The sequence below is a fragment of the Chiloscyllium plagiosum genome, unplaced genomic scaffold (assembly GCF_037043375.1).
Source record: "Chiloscyllium plagiosum isolate Xiang-an unplaced genomic scaffold, Cpla_swu_hap1 HiC_scaffold_2, whole genome shotgun sequence".
In the NCBI taxonomy this organism is placed as follows: Eukaryota; Metazoa; Chordata; class Chondrichthyes; order Orectolobiformes; family Hemiscylliidae; genus Chiloscyllium; species Chiloscyllium plagiosum.
This window is the reverse complement of record NW_028270140.1, coordinates 965,299-984,895: the sequence shown is the minus strand read 5'-3', so window position 1 is coordinate 984,895 and position 19,597 is coordinate 965,299. Positions and strand designations below refer to the sequence as shown.

The following is a 19,597-nucleotide window of genomic DNA, read 5'->3' as shown; positions in this document are numbered from 1 at the left end:
CGAAGGTATTGTCAGTACCTTGCCTGTTACGATCGTTGCAAGTGACGTGCTGCTTGATACAATCTCCAGGGATGTGGTTTATTCCTCAAGACAATGTGTTGACCAAGATATATACTTACAAACAGTAAAAGTTGTCTTTGAAAGATAAATAACAAACGTGATTAAAATCAAGTTACGATAGACAAGACACTTTTTGAATCTGTGTTCATATTAAATGTAGTTTTAGCTTCAAAGGGAGGAGCCTCTGAAAGTTTCCCTTGATGGCCTTTTGATAACTGAATGGCACTTCAGCTGATGATTTATTGAACCAGGTAATGCTTGAAGATCTTTTTGTCCACTTCATACATATGCAATAATTACTTGGAGAACAAGTAACTACAAGTGTACATCTTTTTTGTGGTATTATTTCATTACACTTTGAGTTGGGGTCTTGGCTGTACATGTTGAAAAAGTCACTTATTTAGAGTTACAAAATCCTGTGGTACTTCCTGGCACAATTTGAGAAACCTTCAGCAGGACCTTCAGCTAAGATGCAGTTCTGAGGAGGGGTCACTGGACCTGAAATGTTAACTCTGATATATCTCTGAAAATGCTGCCAGACCTGCTGAGCTTTTCCAGCAAACTCCTGTTTTCGTTGCTTAAGCTAAGATCAAACAAGTTTATGAGGAAACAATTATTGCCACTGAACTACCACTTGACTTTGGATCAAGATGTCACCATCTATTTCGCTACATTCTATATCTTCCATGTCCTTTTCCACAGTAAACTGATGAAAATACTTGTCCAGAACCTCAACCTGAGCTACAAATCTTCTCAAAACTCACTAATACTTGTTTAGTATCCTCCCCTATCTCCTGCCTTGCTGATCTTTGAGGGACCTTATTCTCTTCCTAGTTACCCTTTTGTCCTTAATGTATTTATAAAAACCCTTTGGATTCTCCTTAACCCTATTTGCCAAAGCTATCTCATGTTCCCTTTTTGCCCTCCTGATTTCCCTCTTAAGTATATTCGGATTGCCTTTATACTCTTCTAAAGATTCCATCGATCTATCCTGTCCATACCTGACATATGCTTATATCTATGACATAATAGGTTCTGCTTCTTGATTTTTCAGTAAGTGCATCACTGGTGTTTCAGTAAACATGATTAAGTCAATCAATGTGACAGTCAACAGGTTATTTTCATGTTCAGTGTTAAATCCATGTTACTATTGCAACATCAATTTGATTAGCATTGTCAGAAGGCTACATCTAATTCTGGAGTAGTCATTTATCCCAGTGGATTCTCAATGGAGCACTGTAGTTTGTTTAATCAGGGATTGTCACCTGAAAGATAACTGTCAGGTTTGAATAATAGATTCATTAATACAGGCAGATATTATGGAGTTATTTCACAGCCATCTTTTGTAAAGGTAGAAGAGAATAATTTTTCATGAGTTCTATTAGATCATTAAATAACTGGTGTGATACAATGGTCTCAGAAATACAATTGGGGCATAATATGGCCAAATTTTATTTTTGTGTTGTCCTATTGTCTAACATGCCATGTGTAATTGTGGAGTGACCACAGCACTCTACTGCATAGGACACTATAATGCAATCCTCTGAACTAATCAAGAATTTCTCCATCCTCTAGTGCTCCATAATTCATTTTGACTATTTTCAAAATAATAAATATAATGTTTTAAAAAATAAATCCAAGCTGTATCAATTTGTGTCCTTGCTTCTATGTCACTTGTAAGGATGGAAATAACCTTGTATTTCACCAAGGTTAAATGTTCTTTTTCACCCAGATGAAATAGTGTCTAGGAATACAATTTAAATTTTAAAAAATAAAATCCAGAAAGATACTTGGTTGAAGAAATTGCACTAAACCTGTTGGGCCTTGCCTTTTAAGACCTACTCTGAGGTATTTGATGTGAGGACGTTTTATGTCTTGTAAATGTCCTGCTATTAACGTTCTTCAGTTGTACTGTTTTTTTGTGTGTCTGTCAGTAAACCAATATGCATTTATTTTAAACTTTTTTTCAAATTCAGTATGGGAATGAATCATGACAATGATCATCCATCCTGTGCAGATGGCCTCCATATTATGTCTGGGGAATGGATTAAAGGACAGAATTTGGGGGATGTTTCCTGGTCCCAGTGCAGCAGAGATGATCTGGAAAGATTTCTCAGGTACGTACACACTAGACTTCCATTTCTATGGAAATTATATCCACAGCTGTTGCCTTATTTTACATTAACGATTTAATATAACAGAGAGTTGACCTTTAATGAATTTAATTAAAATGTCTAGTTTAACAGCCATTTTCTTCACTTGTTTTTGTTCTTGGAGTTAAAAATAAAAATAAGTGTTTAAATAGCAGTCATAGCCTTTAATTTCTGCTGGTGGCATGCTGGAAAACAGATTGGTGCACAATTTCTGTCTGCATTATTTTTCAGTTTGACATAATTGAGCAAAGTGATTGTGTGAAAAAGTGCAAATATGTTTGGTCCTATACTACCAAAAGAAATGTAACCCCTATGTAAATTTGGAAGTCAACAACTTGTCGACATAATTGCATTCCAATAAAGGAAACGTTCTGTAAAGAAATATTTATCACATTGTTAGCTTTTAATACAGCAGTATTTTAATATAACTGTATGCGTTCCCATATGTCATAAGACATTTCCTTTTAAGGTTGATAACTCGACAATTTACCAGAAAGTTGGACCATAGCAACATTTAAATGGGTTTGATTTGATCACTTATGCTGTCTGTCTGCATGTAAGCAGTGTACAGATGACTGCCAGCTGTAATATCAGTTTTTATAGAACTCAGGAGTTCAGTCGGTTATGCAGGTTAAATTATATCCTAGAAATTTATTGGCACTGCTTGTTTTATAGGTGTATAATGGATGCCTAAGTATCCAGCATGGGAAGTGGAACCGAAAGTATGTGAGCCACATATTAGGCAAGGCAGAAGTATAGGCACTGATGGCCTGCCCCTGAAACCCGTATTAAGCTTAAATGCGTCAGCTGATTAAGATTGGCCTCCTGCTTGAATATCTTTGGAGATTTAATCAGACAACATCTGATCACACAATATTGGCCACTGTTTGCAAATGCTGTTATCTTACTTTAGTTGAGTATTTTAGTATTATTAAGTCCCAAATGAAATATTCACTTCTATTTGTAGTGATGTGAATAACAGAATTTATAAAATGAAGAGAGCAAAAAAGAACAAGCATCAAAGTATAGTAACGTTTATATAGAAAGGACTTCTGTGAAATATTCCCTGTGAGCAATGCAGCACACAACGTGCAGGCCTTTAACAAGCTTGTCCTGTTTAAGGTACAGTTTAAGATTAGCTGAAGATACAATGCACTGAAATGAACAGCTTGCGCATGAGGTAAACTTTCAGTGATGTTGTGTGAAGTAAGCTTGATGAAAGACACTGATTCAGTTGGAATATCATTGGTAAAGAAGTAACTGTCAAAACTTTGAGCAATTTATGATTTTATTTAAAAAGCACACAGCAGCTAAAAAAATCTACATATCCCTGCATTTCTGACATTATGGGTTTAGTTGTAGGTATCAATTACATTTACAATCACAGACCTCCATATAATACTGGCTATTAACCTCACATAGCTGAACATCTTTTCTGTAAAACGAAAGATCTTCCACCCCAGCCCCACAAAACAATTATCTTTGTTTTGCGCATTCGTTTAAGTGTATGGAGCCACTAACTTTTTAATGCAGTGACCTAAAGGCACTGACTTAGTTCAGGTTTGTGCCTGAGTTTCTGTGCAGTCCAAGAGGAACATCACCCACCAGTACTACTCAAAGTGGTCAAAACCTCCATTTTCTCAGGATGTGTTCACAGAAATCTGCCACCAATTGCAAGCAAACCTGCAACATCAGAGCAAGGTGAGGGTGACATTGTCATTGACTGCAGACTTCAACGTTTTACATCAAACTCTTCTCTAGGCTGGAGTAGGTGACACCTCTGTCTCTCAATTTCTTGTCAATTGGTGTACAGAAGGTGACAGTGAACACTTGCATACAAAGAGATAACAATCCAGAGACAAACAAGCAAAATAAAAATGGTCTTCCTGAAGATTCCATTAGATTTGGCAGTGCCACCTTTTCTGTTGTACGGACATATCTACATTGTAGCCATCAAAACTTGCTTTTGAGTGCCTCCCACTGATTTTCCTTCATAGAATAAAGAACCTTGCAGCACAGGAACAGGCCCTTCGGCCCTTCAAGCTTGTGCCAATCTGTATCTCTACCTATATCTGCTGCCTATTTTCTAAGGGTCTGTATCCCTTTGCTCCCTGCCCATTCATGTATCTGTCCAGATACATCTTAAATGACCACTATCATTCCCGCCTCTACCAACTCCGCTGGTAACGCATTCCAGGCACCCACCATCCTCTATGTGAAGAACTTTCCATGTATATCTCCCCTAAACTTTTCCTCTCTCCCTTGAACTCATGACCTCTAATAATTGAGTCCCCCACTCTGGGAAAAAGCTTCTTGCTATCCACCCTATCTATACCTCTCATGATTTTGTAGACCTCAGTCAGGTCCCCCCTCAACCTCTGTCTTTCTAATGAAAATAATCCTAATCTATTCAACCTCTCCTCATATCTAGCACCCTCCATACCAGGCAACAACCTGGTGAACCTCCTCTGCACCGTCTCCAAAGCATCCACATCCTTTTGGTAATGTGGCGAACCAGAAATGTACAGTATTCCAAACGTGGCTGAACCAAAGTCTTATACAACTGCAACATGACCTGCCACCTCTTGTACTCAATACTCCATCCAATTAAGGAAAGCATGCCGTATGCCTTCTTGACCACTCTGCTGACCTGCGCTGTCACCTTCAGGGAACAATGGACCTGAACACCCAGATCTCTCTGTATATCAATTTTCCCCAGGACTTTTCCGTTTACTGTATAATTTGCTCTGGAATCGCATCTTCCAAAATGCATCCGGATTGAGCCCCACCTTCCATTTCTCTGCCTAACTCTCCAATCTATCTGTATTCTGCTGTGTTCTCTGACAGTCCCCTTCATTATTTGCTACTCCACCAATCTTAGTGTCATCTGCAAACTTGCTAATGCGGCAACCTACACCTTCCTCCAAATCATTTATACATTTCACAAACAACAGTGGTCCCAGCACAGATTCCTGTGGGACACCACTGGTCACAGGTCTCCATTATGAGAAGCTCCCTTCCACTATTACTCTCTGTCTCCTGTTGCCCAGCCAGTTCTCTATCCATCTAGCTAGTACACCCTGGAACCCATGCGACTTCATCTTCTTCATCAGCCTACCATGGGGAATCTTATCAAATGCCTTACTAAATTTCATGTATATAACATCTACATCCTTTCCCTCATCAATCAACTTTGTCACCTCTTCAAAGAATTCTATTAGGTTTGTAAGGTATGACCTTCCCTGCACAAAACCATGCTGCCTATCACTGATAAGCCCATTTTCTTCCAAATGAGTATATATCCGATCCCTCAGTATCTTCTCCAGTAGCTTCCCTACCACTGACGTCAGGCTCACAGGTCTGTAATTACCTGGATTTCCCTGCTACCCTTCTTAAACAAGGGACAACATTAGCAATTCTCCAGTCCTCTGGGACCTCCCCGTGTTCAAGGATGTTGCAAAGATATCTGTTGAAACCCCATCTATTTCCTGTCTCAGTTACCTGGGATAGATCCCATCCAAACCTGGGGACTTGTAGACCTTAATGCCTTTTAGAATAACCAACGCTTTCTCCCTCCTTATGCCAACTTACCCAGGGTAATCAAAGATCTATCCCTAACCTCAACATCCGTCATGTCCCTCACCTTGGTGAATACTGATGCAAAGTACTCATTAAGAATCTCACCCATTTTCGCTGACTTCACACGTACCTTTCCTCCTTTGTCCTTGAGTGGGCCAACTCTTTCCCTAATTACCTTCTTGCTCCTTATCTATGAATAAAAGGCTTTAAGATTTTCCTTAACCCTGCCCGCTAAGCTTATCTCAGCCGTATTCATATTGCCGTATTCAGTCCACTTTTGATAAATCACGTCTCAACTTTATAAAATTTATTTTCCAATTTAGAATAATTGCTTCTGTCCACCTTTGTATTTTACCACAGTGATAATATACTATGTCACTATCGATAATACAGTCACACAATGTTGTTTCATCAATTTACCCGGCTTCATTTCCTAAGCGTAAATCTGAAATTGTACCTACTTATGTTAGGTTTTTTCCATTCAGGCTAAAAAGATGTCTTTGAATCAAGAATGTTGTTCCATCTATATTTTGCTGATGGAGAATTTGGTTGTGATATGTAACAATGCTTCTTCAGTTCCTTGATTGCCATCTGGGCCTATGGAGCAGGAGGGTGATGATGTACTGTGGAGGGCATCTGAATCTGTGAGAGCAACCCAAAGAGATCATGAGAACAAGCTTCAGAGAGCAAAACTTTTTCTCTGCAGTGCTGAGGCTTCCAAGTGAACTCCATGTTCAACATGTTGACAGATAGCTTTGACTGTAATGCTTCCTTGAGTGCTTTGTCCTCTATGATTACCATCTTTACCACACGTGCCAACGTGGTCCCGATCTACAATCCTCCATTGTTGTTGTGGTTAGAAAGGATGGTACCCCTCTGCCTGTCTGGGCCACATTGCAGGTATTCTTGTTTTGTTTACTCGGGGGATGTGGGCATCTCTGCCTGGACCAGCATTTATTGCCTGTCCCACGTTGCCCTTGAGAAGATGGTGGTGAACTGCCTTCTTGAACCACTGCAGCCCTGCTGTAGGTCGACCCACAATGCCATTAGGGAGTGAATTCCAGGATTTTGACCCAGTGACGGTGAAGGAATGGTGAAGGATATATTTCCAAGTCAGGATGGTGAGGGGCTTGGAAGGGAACTTGCAAATGGTGGTGTTCCCATGTATCTGCCTGCCCTTATCCCTCTATATGGTAGTGGTCATGGAGTTTGAAAGGTACCGACTGGGGATGTTTGGGTGAATTTCTGCAGTGCATCTTGTAGAGAGTACACACTGCTGCTACTGAGCGTCAGTGGTGGATGGAGTGGATGTTTTTGGATGTGGTGCCAATCAACAGACTGCTTTGTCCTGGATGGTGTTGTTTGAGTGTTTTTGATTAGATTACTTACAGTGTGGAAACAGGGCCTTCAGCCCAACAAGTCCACACCGACCCTCCGAAGAGCAACCCACCCAGACCCATTCCCCTACATTTACCCCTTCACCTAACACTACGAGCAATTTAGCATGGCCAATTCACCTAACCTGCACATTTTTGGACTGTGGGAGGAAACCGGAGCACCTGGAGGGAACCCACGCAGAGACGGGGAGAATGTGCAAACTCCACACAGAGAGTCGCCTGAGGCGGGGAATTGAACCTAGATCTCTGGCGCTGTGAGGCAGCAGTGCTAACCACTGTGCCACCGTGCCACCCGCGATGGCTCAGTGTTGTTGGAGCTGTATCCGTCCAGGCATGTGGGAGTATTCCATCATGCTCCTGACTTGTGCCTTGGAGATGGTGGACAGGCTTTGGGGAGTCAGGAGGTGAGTTACTCACTGCAATATTCTTAGTTTCTGATCTGCTCTTGTAGCCACTGAGTTTATGTGGTGAGTCCAGTTCAGTTTCTGATCAATAGTAACCACAAAGATGCTGATAGTGAGGGATTCAATGATGGTAACACCATTGAATATCAAGGGGTGGTGGTTAGCTTGTCTCTAATTGGAGATGGTCATTGCCCGGCATCTATGTGGCCTGAATCTTTCTTGCCATTTGTCAGCCCAAGCTGGATATTGTCCAGATCTTGTTTCATTTGACATGAACTGCTTCGGTATCTGAGGAATTGTAAATGGTGCTGTGAGCATTGTGCAATCATTGGCGAACATCCCCACTTCTGGACCTTATGATGCAGGGAAGATCCAAATGTACTATTTCTCATGCAAAGGGCACAAAAAAACATAACACACTGCTATGTTCTTTGACCAAAGCAGCTGCTCCAATTCTTTGGAATGGAGAGGAGTAGATGAGCGATGTAATATGTATGCAAGTGGCAAAGGTGCCTGGTATTACGACCATCTCATATTCCTTTGTTGCTTTCTGGATTGCTTCTGGAGAGAAAGGAGAGAACTAAAGCTTTACACAAAATGTTCAGGCACAGTGAGAAAGCCACAGCAGCATACTCTGAAGTGTGAATCAAGAGAGAGCATGCAGGAGAGTTATTTTTCACAACAAAATGGAAAAGGAATGCAGATTGACACCACAAAATGCTGGTGAGTGCAAAGATACTCACTTCCAATCACCTGCAGCTTGGGCAGACTATAACCTCAAAACTATCAGCACCTTTTAGGGGATTAGAACTTGTCATCTAACTGGACTGTTATTATTTCTTGTTTTCTTATGTTAGAATTGTAATTTTGCTTTAAGTATATAAGTTAGCTCACTGAACTGGAAGGTTTCATACATGTCATCACCATGACTAGGTAACATCATCGGTGAAAAGCTGGTGGTATGCCCCGCCTCTTTATTTATAGCTCTTGGTTTCTTAAGGTAGATGATGTCATTTCCAGTTTTTTTTTCAAGGGAAGGTAGATGGAATCTAAATTGATGTGTTTATTGATGGAGTTCTGATTAGAATGTCATGCCTCTAAGAATTCCCATGCGTGTCTTTGTTTCGCAAATCCTAGGATGTGTGTGTTGTCCCATCCGAGTGGTGTAGTTCTGTCTGCATGTTTGGAAACTAGTGATAGTGGGTCATGTCTTTTGGTGGCCAGTTGGTGTTCATGTATCCTGGTGGCAAGTTTCCTGCTAGTTTGTCCGATGTAGTGTTTTTTTACAGTCCTTGCATGGTATCTTGTAAATGATGTTAGTTTTGCTAATAGCATCTAATGGATCCTTTAGGTTCATTAGTTGCTGTTTAAATATGTTGGTGGGTTTGTGGGCTACCATGATGCCAAGGGGTCTGAATAGTCTCAAAGTCATTTCTGATATGTCTTTTATGCTTTAAGATGATCAGAATTGTGCTTCTTGCATTCTGTAAGCATTCACACAACAGTGAAATTCTGACAGCAGCAGGAAAGGAGCAAGGACAAAGAGGTATGACAGAGTTGACGACCAGATTGGTGATCAATGTGAATTGGGATCTTCAAAAATACAATTGAATGTTGAAGCAAAGAGTGATGTCATCTCATTAAAGCTTGTCATTTTTAATGGCATCAAACTGGCTTATTAATAAAAAGAAATCTTAGGGTTATAGCATGAGCACTCACTTGGTCACCTCATTGACACCTCACATGTGATGCTATTCCTTTACTATATTTCACCAAAAGTTGTTTATGAGCATTATGCTGGAGGTTCACAACCTACTCTTTGATTACTGAAAGACTCACATACAGCTGTTCCCTTCTAAATGACTGTAGACCTGTTAAGTCCTATAACAATATTGAGAATCTGTGCCCATACACTAACATTCCCTAGTTTCCTGGATTCCATTTCCACTTGCTGAAGGAGCCCCCTTGTTTGTCCTGCAGAAAGATACAGAAATGAACTGACCCAAGGATTTCTGAAATAGTTGGGTCAGGGTCAATCAATGCTGGAAGCCCTGTACTCTCTCCAGAGCAAGTGGTGGAATTTGCCCCATTAATTGTTGTTTTTGACTTCTGTAAGTGAAGCTGTCCTGCCTGCAGACTGACACGGGACTACTTGTTGATATCTTTGATAGTACTATCCTTCCAGGAGAAAGTGAGGACTGCAGATGCTGGACTTCAGAGCTGAAAATGTGTTGCTGGAAAAGCGTAGCAGGTCAGGCAGCATCCAAGGAACAGCAGAATCGACGTTTCGGGCATGAGCCCTTCTTCCAGACCTGCTGCGCTTTTCCAGCAACACATTTTCAGCACTAGTACTATCCTTCATCCTTATACTGTTGTTCAATTATGTCAGGATCAGACAGATGCCGAAGTCATCATGAGACTGGAGGTTCAATAAGCATAAAGCGCAGCATCTCTGCTATGAGCTCAAGGGTGAAATTTGAGCTCCACACAGACAGAAGTCATGCTTGTTTGTCCATGTAAAGGTCAAACCAGGATTAACACAATTTATTTCTGATTCAGTTAAAGCACAAGTGGAAGTCTTAACTGAAAACCTCCATTATTCACTTTCCTTTGAGTTTTTGATGTGGAAAGTTTATGAGTTGATCACACAATACACCACACATTGTGAGAATTTTTTTTCTGTTAATAGGCTTTCTAGGTTTCTGAGAACCAATTAATTGCATGTGAATGCGACCAGGCTGCTTGTCTCCTATAATGAGTCTCAAAATTTTTTGCGTAACAATATGTTAAAAACCTTGTTTGTATCAGGAATGTGGGTAACTGAACCACCTCTGCTAACTCACGGCACGGTGGCCCAGTGGTTAGCACTGCTGCCTCACAGCACCAGAGACCCGGGTTCAATTCCCGCCTCAGGCGACTGACTGTGTAGAGTTTGCACATTCTCCCCGTGTCTGCGTGGGTTTCCTCCGAGTGCTCCGGTTTCCTCCCACAGTCCTAAAGATGTGCAGGTCAGGTGAATTGGCCATGCTAAATTGCCCGTAGTGTTAGGTAAGGGGTAGATGTAGGGGTATGGGTGGGTTGCGCTTCGGCGGGGCAGTGTGGACTTGTTGGGCCGAAGGGCCTGTTTCCACACTGTAAGTAATCTAATCTAATCTAATCTCACTGAGAGGCAGTAATATACTGTCTGTTGCTGTGTGCTGGACCATTTTTGACTTAGATTTATTCTGGTGTGCTAAACTTACTCACCACCGGGAATGCTGTCAAATTTTCTTTTCTCCTTCCTGAGGTGTGAACATAGCTAAAATCACAGCAGGTCAGGTAGCATCCAAGGAGCAAGAAAATCAGCATTTCGGGCTGAAGCCCTTCATCTGGCCTGAAACCTGTTGATTCTCCTGCTCCTCGGATGCTGCCTGACCTGCTGTGCTTTTCCAGCACCACACACTCGACTCTGATCTCCAGCATCTGCAGTCCTCACTTTCTCATAGCTACAATCACAGCAAAGGCAAAACAATGCAGATGCTGTAAATCCAAAATAAAAACAAAGTGATGGAGAAACTCAGCAGATCTGGCAGGATTCCAAACTTTATTTGTATCTCCACAGATGCTGCCAGACCTGCTGAGATTCTTCAGTAAGTTTTTTTTTCTAAAACCATGTAGCTAATAAAGCTGTAACTGAAAAATGCAATTATTGATTGCATCAGGATTGTAACAAAAAAGATCATTTATTTCAGTTACAATTTTACAGACTTCTGCAAACTAACTTGGACAGAGAAACTGACCTAGTGTCCAGATTTTCCAAGATAGACCTGTATTTGAGGTTCTGTGTGCTGGATATTTTTCCCATCTGGATATTGTTTGACCTATATCTTCACAATTTGATGTTTTTGCATGCACAGGCAGTTTCCATGCACCCCCATTCTTCCCGGCAACACTTTCTGACAGCTCTAGAGCCTCATCCTGACCAGGTGCCAAACTGACCCCTATTTTATTCCCAAGGATCATGTTATCCATTATATCTTATGACAGATATCATGAAGGCCAGTCATTTACCTGTTCTTGCCATTTCCATTTTATATTTCTCACAGTGGAATTACATTTTTATCAAATGGTCGAGTCACAATTTAAGGATGTTCAGCAACATTTTTATGACAAACGTCTCACTTGTTGAAAATCTGCTGCGACCCCTACCCATTGATGTTTGGAGTCTATAATCTGCTTATTCTCATGTTTTGTTGGCAAGTGTTATGCTGTCATAAGAGTACTCTGTTGTATTTCATTGTATGCACAGGCTGCAAAGTGATCCATAATGTGTTATCACTGAATGTAAAGCAGAAGAGGAAAAAAATGCCAAGTGAATTAAACATTTCTTTGGAGCAGCTTTAGTTTTATTTCATTGAACATATAAGGGTAGATTATACAGCAAGTTGTTTCTGAGTAAGAGATTACAATGTACTTTGGGTGTAACAACCCACAGGGCAAGAAGGAAAATCACAGATGCAGCTCTTCGTTCTTGCCTTGTGTCATCGACTGATTTGAAAGAGATTAATTGCTATGAGTGAGTCAACTTATTATTGTGTCTTGTGATTACCTGAACAATAAACTCTGGCCCTTGCAGGAATACGGAGGCACATTAGCCATGATCTTAATGAACGCTGGAGCAGGCTTGGTGCCCGACATTTTCTTCTGTTTCTTATGTTCTTTTGTGCTTACGAGCTGGATATATCGTGGTATTTTTTCAGTTAGCAGTTAATTGACCTGCTATGCTCTAATTCCGAGCTTTTCTAGCTTTCTGTTAAATTCTCCCAGAAAGCACTGCTGTGTACTGGGGGGCAGAAGCTGAAAGATTGCTTGATTTTAAAGTAAGGCACAGAGGTCAGAATGCACTGGAAATCATGTGATTCATTTACTTCCATGTCCAAATTTGTGATACCTGATGCTAATTTTTAAAATCTGCCCCTCAATGCTATTTGTTACATGTGACAATAATAACAGTTGAAAACTACATGTTTCAGTTGAAGTCTTTTGTTTGCTGTTTTAATGAAAAGAATGAACTGGAACTGAGCCAAGTGGCCCAGCAATTTTGACAGGTTGGACCCCAAGCCTTTACTGTTTGTTTATCTCAGTTTGAATCTAGGTGCCTCAAGGGTCAAAGGTTTACAAACCAATTAATTGTTATCAGACATTCCTGTTCTCCCAGCTGAAAAATTCAAGTAAGGATATGGGTGAAGACAGGTCAGGTTTGACTGGGACGCTCCTGTGTTACAACAGTCATAACATTTCGGAAGTCTTTCAATGGCTGTGTAGCATTTTATGTGGTCGTGAAAGGTATTATGTAAATTGAAGTACAGCTTTTCTGCAACTTCTTTGACCAGTGCAAGAATCATCTATGCTCACAAACTGAGACTAGCCATTCAGGAAAGCAGCCAGTACTGCTGGAGCCATCATCATGTCTGTATGATTTGTAGTTTCTAAAATGAAAAAGAAAATAAACAAAAAATAATAAATTGGACTGAATATGATTTTGAATTTCCCTCTCAAATGGTTTTGTGTTGAAAGTACCTTTTCAGATCTTGCCATATTTATTATTTTATCCCTCCAATGTATACTTTTCAATTAAGAAATTACTGTAACTGAACCAAACCATTGAATGTTTGAAAAGTTTATGCTTCTTTCAATGTGCATGCTTTGAAAACCCTTTCTCATGTGTTCTGTTCATCACATGGAGGTTGACAGTGTTACAAAACAGAACACTTCTCATCTGGTGACATTGTTAAGTACAACTATATCATGCACAAGGGAGCTTTGTGGGAACAGTATACATACTTCATATTGCCCAAACAAGGCAGCCTGCTGTCAGTATTTGGCTGCATTAACACCTATTGGTGATGGGTGGCATTCATCACAGATGTTTGGACAAAATTCAATCTGAGACACTCTCCTTTTCAGACTGTGACCAGCATTTGACTGGAGACCAAATAATGATTGTTGCTGTACTTTTTGCCTTTATGGGAGGGGCATTGAGTTGTGCTGACACAGTTTTACTGTATTTCTAGCAAACCCCTCACTGGGAATGCACAGTCTGTATCCACCAATTGATATAAAGAATAATGTAAAATCATAGAATCATAAAATGAATGAAAACTTATATCTTTATAGAAGAAAGCAAGACTTGTCCTTAATATATCTCACATAATTCTGTGAATTCAATGTTAGTTTAATCAATTATTCTTTGGAGTAGAGTTCAATCATAAATTCTAGAGTAAAAGTGCCTCACATTAATATCAGTTTTATTATTCATTTGAGTGATCACTGGTTGGACAGCGTTTATTGTGTTGATGATAAGCTGCTTTCTTGAACTTTTGGTGTAAGTGCACCCTCAATACTGTTGGGGATGAAGTTCCAAGGTTTTGAACCAAAGGATTGACAATTTGTTTCTAAATCTGGATCATGAGGGACCTGCAGATGGTGGTGTTCCTGTGCAGCTGCTGCCAGATGATAATATTGTGGCATTGGAATGTTATGTCTTAGGACAATTCGTGAATTTCTGCAATGCATCTTATAGATGGTACACACTTGCTGTGACTGAGCATTGGTGGTGGAAGGAGTGAACGCTTGTAGATGTGGTGTCAATCAGGTGGGCAACTTTGTCCTGATTTGGAGATGCTGGTGTTGGACTGGGGTGTACAAAGTTAAAAATCACACAACACCAGGTTATAGTCCAACAGGTTTAATTGGAAGCACACTAGCTTTCGGAGCGCCGCTCCTTCATCAGGTGGTAGTGGAGGACTCAATCCTAACACACAGAATTTATAGCAAAAATTTACAGAGAGATGTAACTGAAATTATACATTGAAAAATTGATTGTCTGTTGAGTCTTTCATCTGTTTGAATACCATGATAATTTCACTTCTTTCATGTGTAAATCCCAAAACCCTTTTTTTTAAAGTTGCATTCTCGGGTTAGCTGTTAACAATGGTGATAGCTAGACAATATGTTCTCTGTCTATGACCTGATGTTTAGATTGATTCTAATCTGAAAAGCGAGATAATGGAGTTTTAGATAAATTCATGCAGTTTTTGAGCTCAGAGTTTGACATGAATGCATGCAGTTTTTGAGAAAAGTACAATGTAACCCTGAAAGTACAAATACACCCCACAAAATACATGTGTGCATGTGGGTCTTTGTCTGTCTGTGTGTGTCCGGGTTGGGGGTTGTGAGTGAGAAAGTGTATGTGTACATGTGTAGTGAGTGTGGAGTGTCTTAAGTCTGTGATGGGGTGCATGTGAGAGTGTGGGAGTGTGTGTGTCCGTAAGGGTGTGTGTGTGTGTGTGTATGTATGTAGGAGTGTGTATAGGAGTGTCTGTATGTGTGTATAGTGCAATGTAATGTGACATGAATCCAAGGTCCTGGTTGAGGCCCTCCCTATGGGTACCGAACTTAGCTATCAGTCTCTGCTCAGCCACTTTTCGCGGCTGCCTGTCCCAAAGTCCGCCTTGGAGGATGGTCACCTGAAGGTCTGATGTCGAATGTCCTGGATCACTGCAGTGTTCCCCAACTGGGAGGGAACCCTCCTGTCTGTTGATTGTTGTGCGGTGCCCATTCATCCGTTGTCGTAGCCTTTGCTCGGTTTCCCCAATGTACCATGCCTCCGAGCATCCCTGCCTGCAACGTATAAGATAGACAACGTTGGCTGAGTCACATGAGTACCTGCCATGTACATGGTGGGAGGTGTCCACACGTGTAATGGTGGTATCTATGTCCACACTCTGACACGTCTTGCAGCGCCTACCATGACAGGGTTGTATGGAGTTGTCCTGAGAGCCAGGCAGCTTGCTATAAACAATGATCTGTTTGAGGTTTGGCGGTTGTTTAAAGGCAAGTAGTGGAGGCGTGGGGAAGGTCTTGGTGAGGTGCTCATCCTCATTGATAATGTGTTACAGGTCCCGGAGAACATGGCGTAGTTTTTCAGCTCCTGGGAAGTACTGAACAACGAAGGGTACCCTGTCGGTTGCAGCACGTGTCTGTCTCCTGAGGAAGTCATTACGGTTCCTTGCTGTGGCACATCGGAACTGGCGGTCGATGAGTTGAACATCGTACCCCATTCTTGAGAGGGCATCCCTGAGTACTTCCAGGTGTCCGTCACGTTCCTCCTCATCTGAGCAGATCCGGTGTATGCATAGGGCTTGTCCATAGGGGATGGCTGTTTTAATATGTTTTGGGTGGAAGCTGGAGAAGTGTAGCATTGTGAGGTTGTCTGTGGGTTTGTGGTAGAGTGTGGTGCTGAGGTGTCCCATCCTTGATGGAGATGCACGTGTCCAAGAATGAGACAAATAGTCGAGACATTCGACCTCTGACCTTCAGGTGACCATCCTCCAAGGTGGACTTCGGGATAGGCAGCAGCGAAAAGTAGCTGAGCAGAGGCTGTTAGCCAAGTTCCATAACCATAGGGAGGGCCTCAGCCGGGACCTTGGGTTCATGTCACAGTACAGGTGACCACCATTGCATCACACACTCACGCTCACACCCACACACTCCCACACCCACACACCCACACACTCCCACACCCACACCCACACACACCCACACATACATACACTTTCTCACACTCACAACCCCCAACCCAGACAGACACACACACACACAGACAAACAGACAAAGACCCACATGCACACATGTATTTTGTGGGGTGAATTTGTACTTGCAAAGTTTCATTGTACTTTGCTCAAAAACTGCATGAATTCATGTAAAACTCTGTTATCTCACTTCTTAGATTAAAATCAATCTAAGCATCACGGCATAGACAGAGAACACAGGGGGCCAACACCTTCAACATATTGTCTAACTATCACCCATTGTTACAGCTAACCTGAGAATGCAACTTTAAAAAAAAAATATTTTGTGATTTACGCATGAAAGAAGTGAAATTATCATGGTATTCAAACAGATGAAAGACTCAACAGACAATCAATTTTCAATGTATAATTTCAGTTACATCTCTCTGCAAATTTTTGCTATAAATTCTGTGTTAGGATTGAGTCCTCCACTACCACCTGATGAAGGAGCGACACTCCGAAAGCTAGTGTGCTTCCAATTAAACCTGTTGGACTATAACCTGGTGTTGTGTGATTTTTACTTTGTCCTGGATAGTATCAAGCTTCTTGAGTGCTGATGGAGCTGTATTGATCCAGACAAGTGGGGAATACTCTATCTCACTTCTGACTTGTGCCTTGTAGATGGTGGGCAGGCTTTGGGGAGTCAGGAGATGTGTTATTCACTGCAGAATTCCGAGCTGATAATATACTCTTGTACTGATGGTATTCATATAGAGAGTCCCGTTGAGTTTCTAGTCAATAGTAATACCGTCGATGTTGATAGTGGGGGTTCACAGATGATAATGCTGTTGAATGTCAAGAGGTAACAGTTAGGTTCTCTTTTGTTGGAGGTGGTTATTAGTTGTCACTTATGTGGCATGAATGTTAGATGTCACTTGTCAGCACAAAAACTAGATATTGTTCAGATTTACTATGTGTGGATATCTACTACTGCAGTATTGAGGAGATGTGAATTATGCTGAACATTGTGCAAACATCAATGAACATCCCCACTTCTGACCTTTTGATGGAGGGAAGGTCATTGATAAAGCAGCTGAAGATTGTTGGGACTTGGACACTACCTTGAGGAACTCCTGCGGAGGTGTCCTGGAGCTGAGGGATTGACGGTAGACTGGTTAGCAAGGTTGGATCACATGTAATAGAGGGAGAACTAACTATTTGGTTATAGAACTGGCTCAAAGACAGAGGGTGGTGGTGGGTTGCTTTTCAGACTGGAGGCCTGTGACCAGCCATAATGTTATAATCTTCTATAATGATCGGTGCCACAAGGATCGGAGCTGGGTCCATTGCTTTTCATCATTATATATGATTTGGATATGAACATAGAAGATATGATTAGTAAGTTTGCAGATGACACCAAAATTGGAGGTGTAATGGACAGTGAAGGAGGTTACCTCAGATTACAATGGGATCTTGATCAGATGGGCCAATAGGAAGAGGAGTGGCTGACAGAGGTTAATTTAGATAAATGTGAGGTGCTGCATTTTGGAAAGGCAAATCAGGCAGGACTTAACACACTTAATGGTAAGGTCCTAGGGAGTGTTGCTAAATAAAGAGACCTTGGAGTGCAGGTTCATAGCTCCTTGAAAGTAGAGTCTCAGGTAGATAGGATAGTGAAGAAGGCGTTTAGTATGCTTTCCTTTATTGGTCAGAGTACTGAGTACAGGAGTTGGGAGGTCATGTTGCAGCTGTACAGGACATTGGTTCGGCCGCTTTTGGAATATTGCGTGCAATTCTGGTCTCCTTCCTATCGGAAAGATGTTGTGAAACTTGAAAGGGTTCAGAAAAGATTTACAAGGATGTTGCCAAGGTTGGAGGATTTGAGTTATGGGAAGAGGCTGAATGGGCTGGGGCTGTTTTCCCTGGACCATCAGAGGCTGTGGGGTGGTCTTATAGAAGTCTATAAAATTGTCAAGGGTATGGATAGGCTAAATAGACAAGGTCTTTTCCCTGGGGTGGGGAGAGTCTGAAACTAGAGGACATAGGTTTAAGGTAAGGGGAAAAATTTAAAAGGGGCCTAAGGGCAACATTTTCACACAGGGTAGTGCATGTATGGAATGAGCTGCCAGAGGAAATGGTGGAGGCTGGTACAATCACAACTTTTAAAAGGCATCTGAATGGGTATGTGAATAAGAAGGGTTTAGAGGGGTATGGGCCAAATGCTGGCAAATGGGACTGCATTTATTTAGGATATCTGGTCAGCATGGGCATGTTGGACTGAAGGGTATGTTTCTAGGCTGTACATCTCTAAGACCCTGTGACTGACCTCTCCCAACTAGAGCCATCTTCCTATATGTTGGCTGTGACTCCAACCAGTGGAGAGGATTCTCCTGATTTTCATTAATGTTTGTTTTACTCAAACTCCTTGATGCCACACTTGGTGAAATGCAGCCTCGATGTCAAAGGCTGTCACTCTGGAATTCAGCTCTTTTGTCCATGTTTGAATGAGGTTAAACAAGGCTCTAATGAAGTCAGCAGCTGAGTGGCCCGGGAGGAACCCAACTGGGCGTCACTGAGCAGGTTATTGCCAAGCAGTCCACTGATTGATGACGCTTTTATATCGTTTTACTGATGATTCACAGTAGACTAATAGGACGGTAATTGGCCGGTATGGATTTTGTGGAAAGGATATACTTGGGCACTTTTCCACATTATTAGTGTGGTGCTGGAAAAGCACAGCAGATAAGGCAGCATCCAAGGAGCAGGAAAATCAACATTTCCTGTTGAAGGGCTTTTGCCCGAAACATCAATTTTCCTGTTCCTGGGATGCAGCCTGACCTGCTGTGCTTTTCCAGCATCACTGTAACCTTGACTCTAATCTCCAACATCTGCAGTACCCACTTCTGCCCACTTTTCTACATTGTCAGGTAAATGCCAGTATTGTAGCTGTATTGGAAGAGCTTAGCTATGGATGTGCAAGTTGTGGAACACTCATTATCAGTATTATTGCTGGAATGTTGTCAGGATCTATAGCCTTTTCAATATCCAATATCTACAATTATTTCCTGATGTCACTTGGAGTGAATCGAATTGGCTAAAGACTGGTGTCTGTGATGTTGGAGACCACTGGAAGGGACCGAAATGGATCATTCACTTGGCATTTCTGACTGATGATTGTTGCAAATGCTTCAGCCTTAACTTTACTGATGTACTGGGCTCCCTCTTCTGTGAGGCTAGAGTGTTTTTTGAGTCTCCTTCTCCTGTTGTTTGTTTAATGTCCAACACTACTCAAGACAGTAGACAGTAAGTAGTCCTGTTTTGTAGCTTCACCAGGTTGATACCTCATTTTTAATTATGCCTGGTACTGCACCTGGCAAGCCCTCCTTCAGTCTTTATTGAATCATGGTTCATCGCCTGAATTAATCATAGAATCTGTACAGTGTGGAAGCAGG

General features: G+C 41.5%; 1 protein-coding gene across 3 annotated transcripts in view; it reads left to right on the top strand.

Moving 5' to 3' along the window:
• LOC122563838 (A disintegrin and metalloproteinase with thrombospondin motifs 19-like) overlaps nt 1–19,597 on the top strand; it is a 567,067-nt gene that overhangs the window by 226,673 nt on the left and 320,797 nt on the right. For all 3 annotated transcript variants that reach the window (XM_087994240.1, XM_087994230.1, XM_087994226.1), the window contains exon 9: nt 2,037–2,177. In XM_087994240.1, the coding sequence (XP_087850366.1) occupies nt 2,037–2,177 (141 nt within the window). The remainder of the gene's footprint in view (nt 1–2,036; nt 2,178–19,597) is intronic.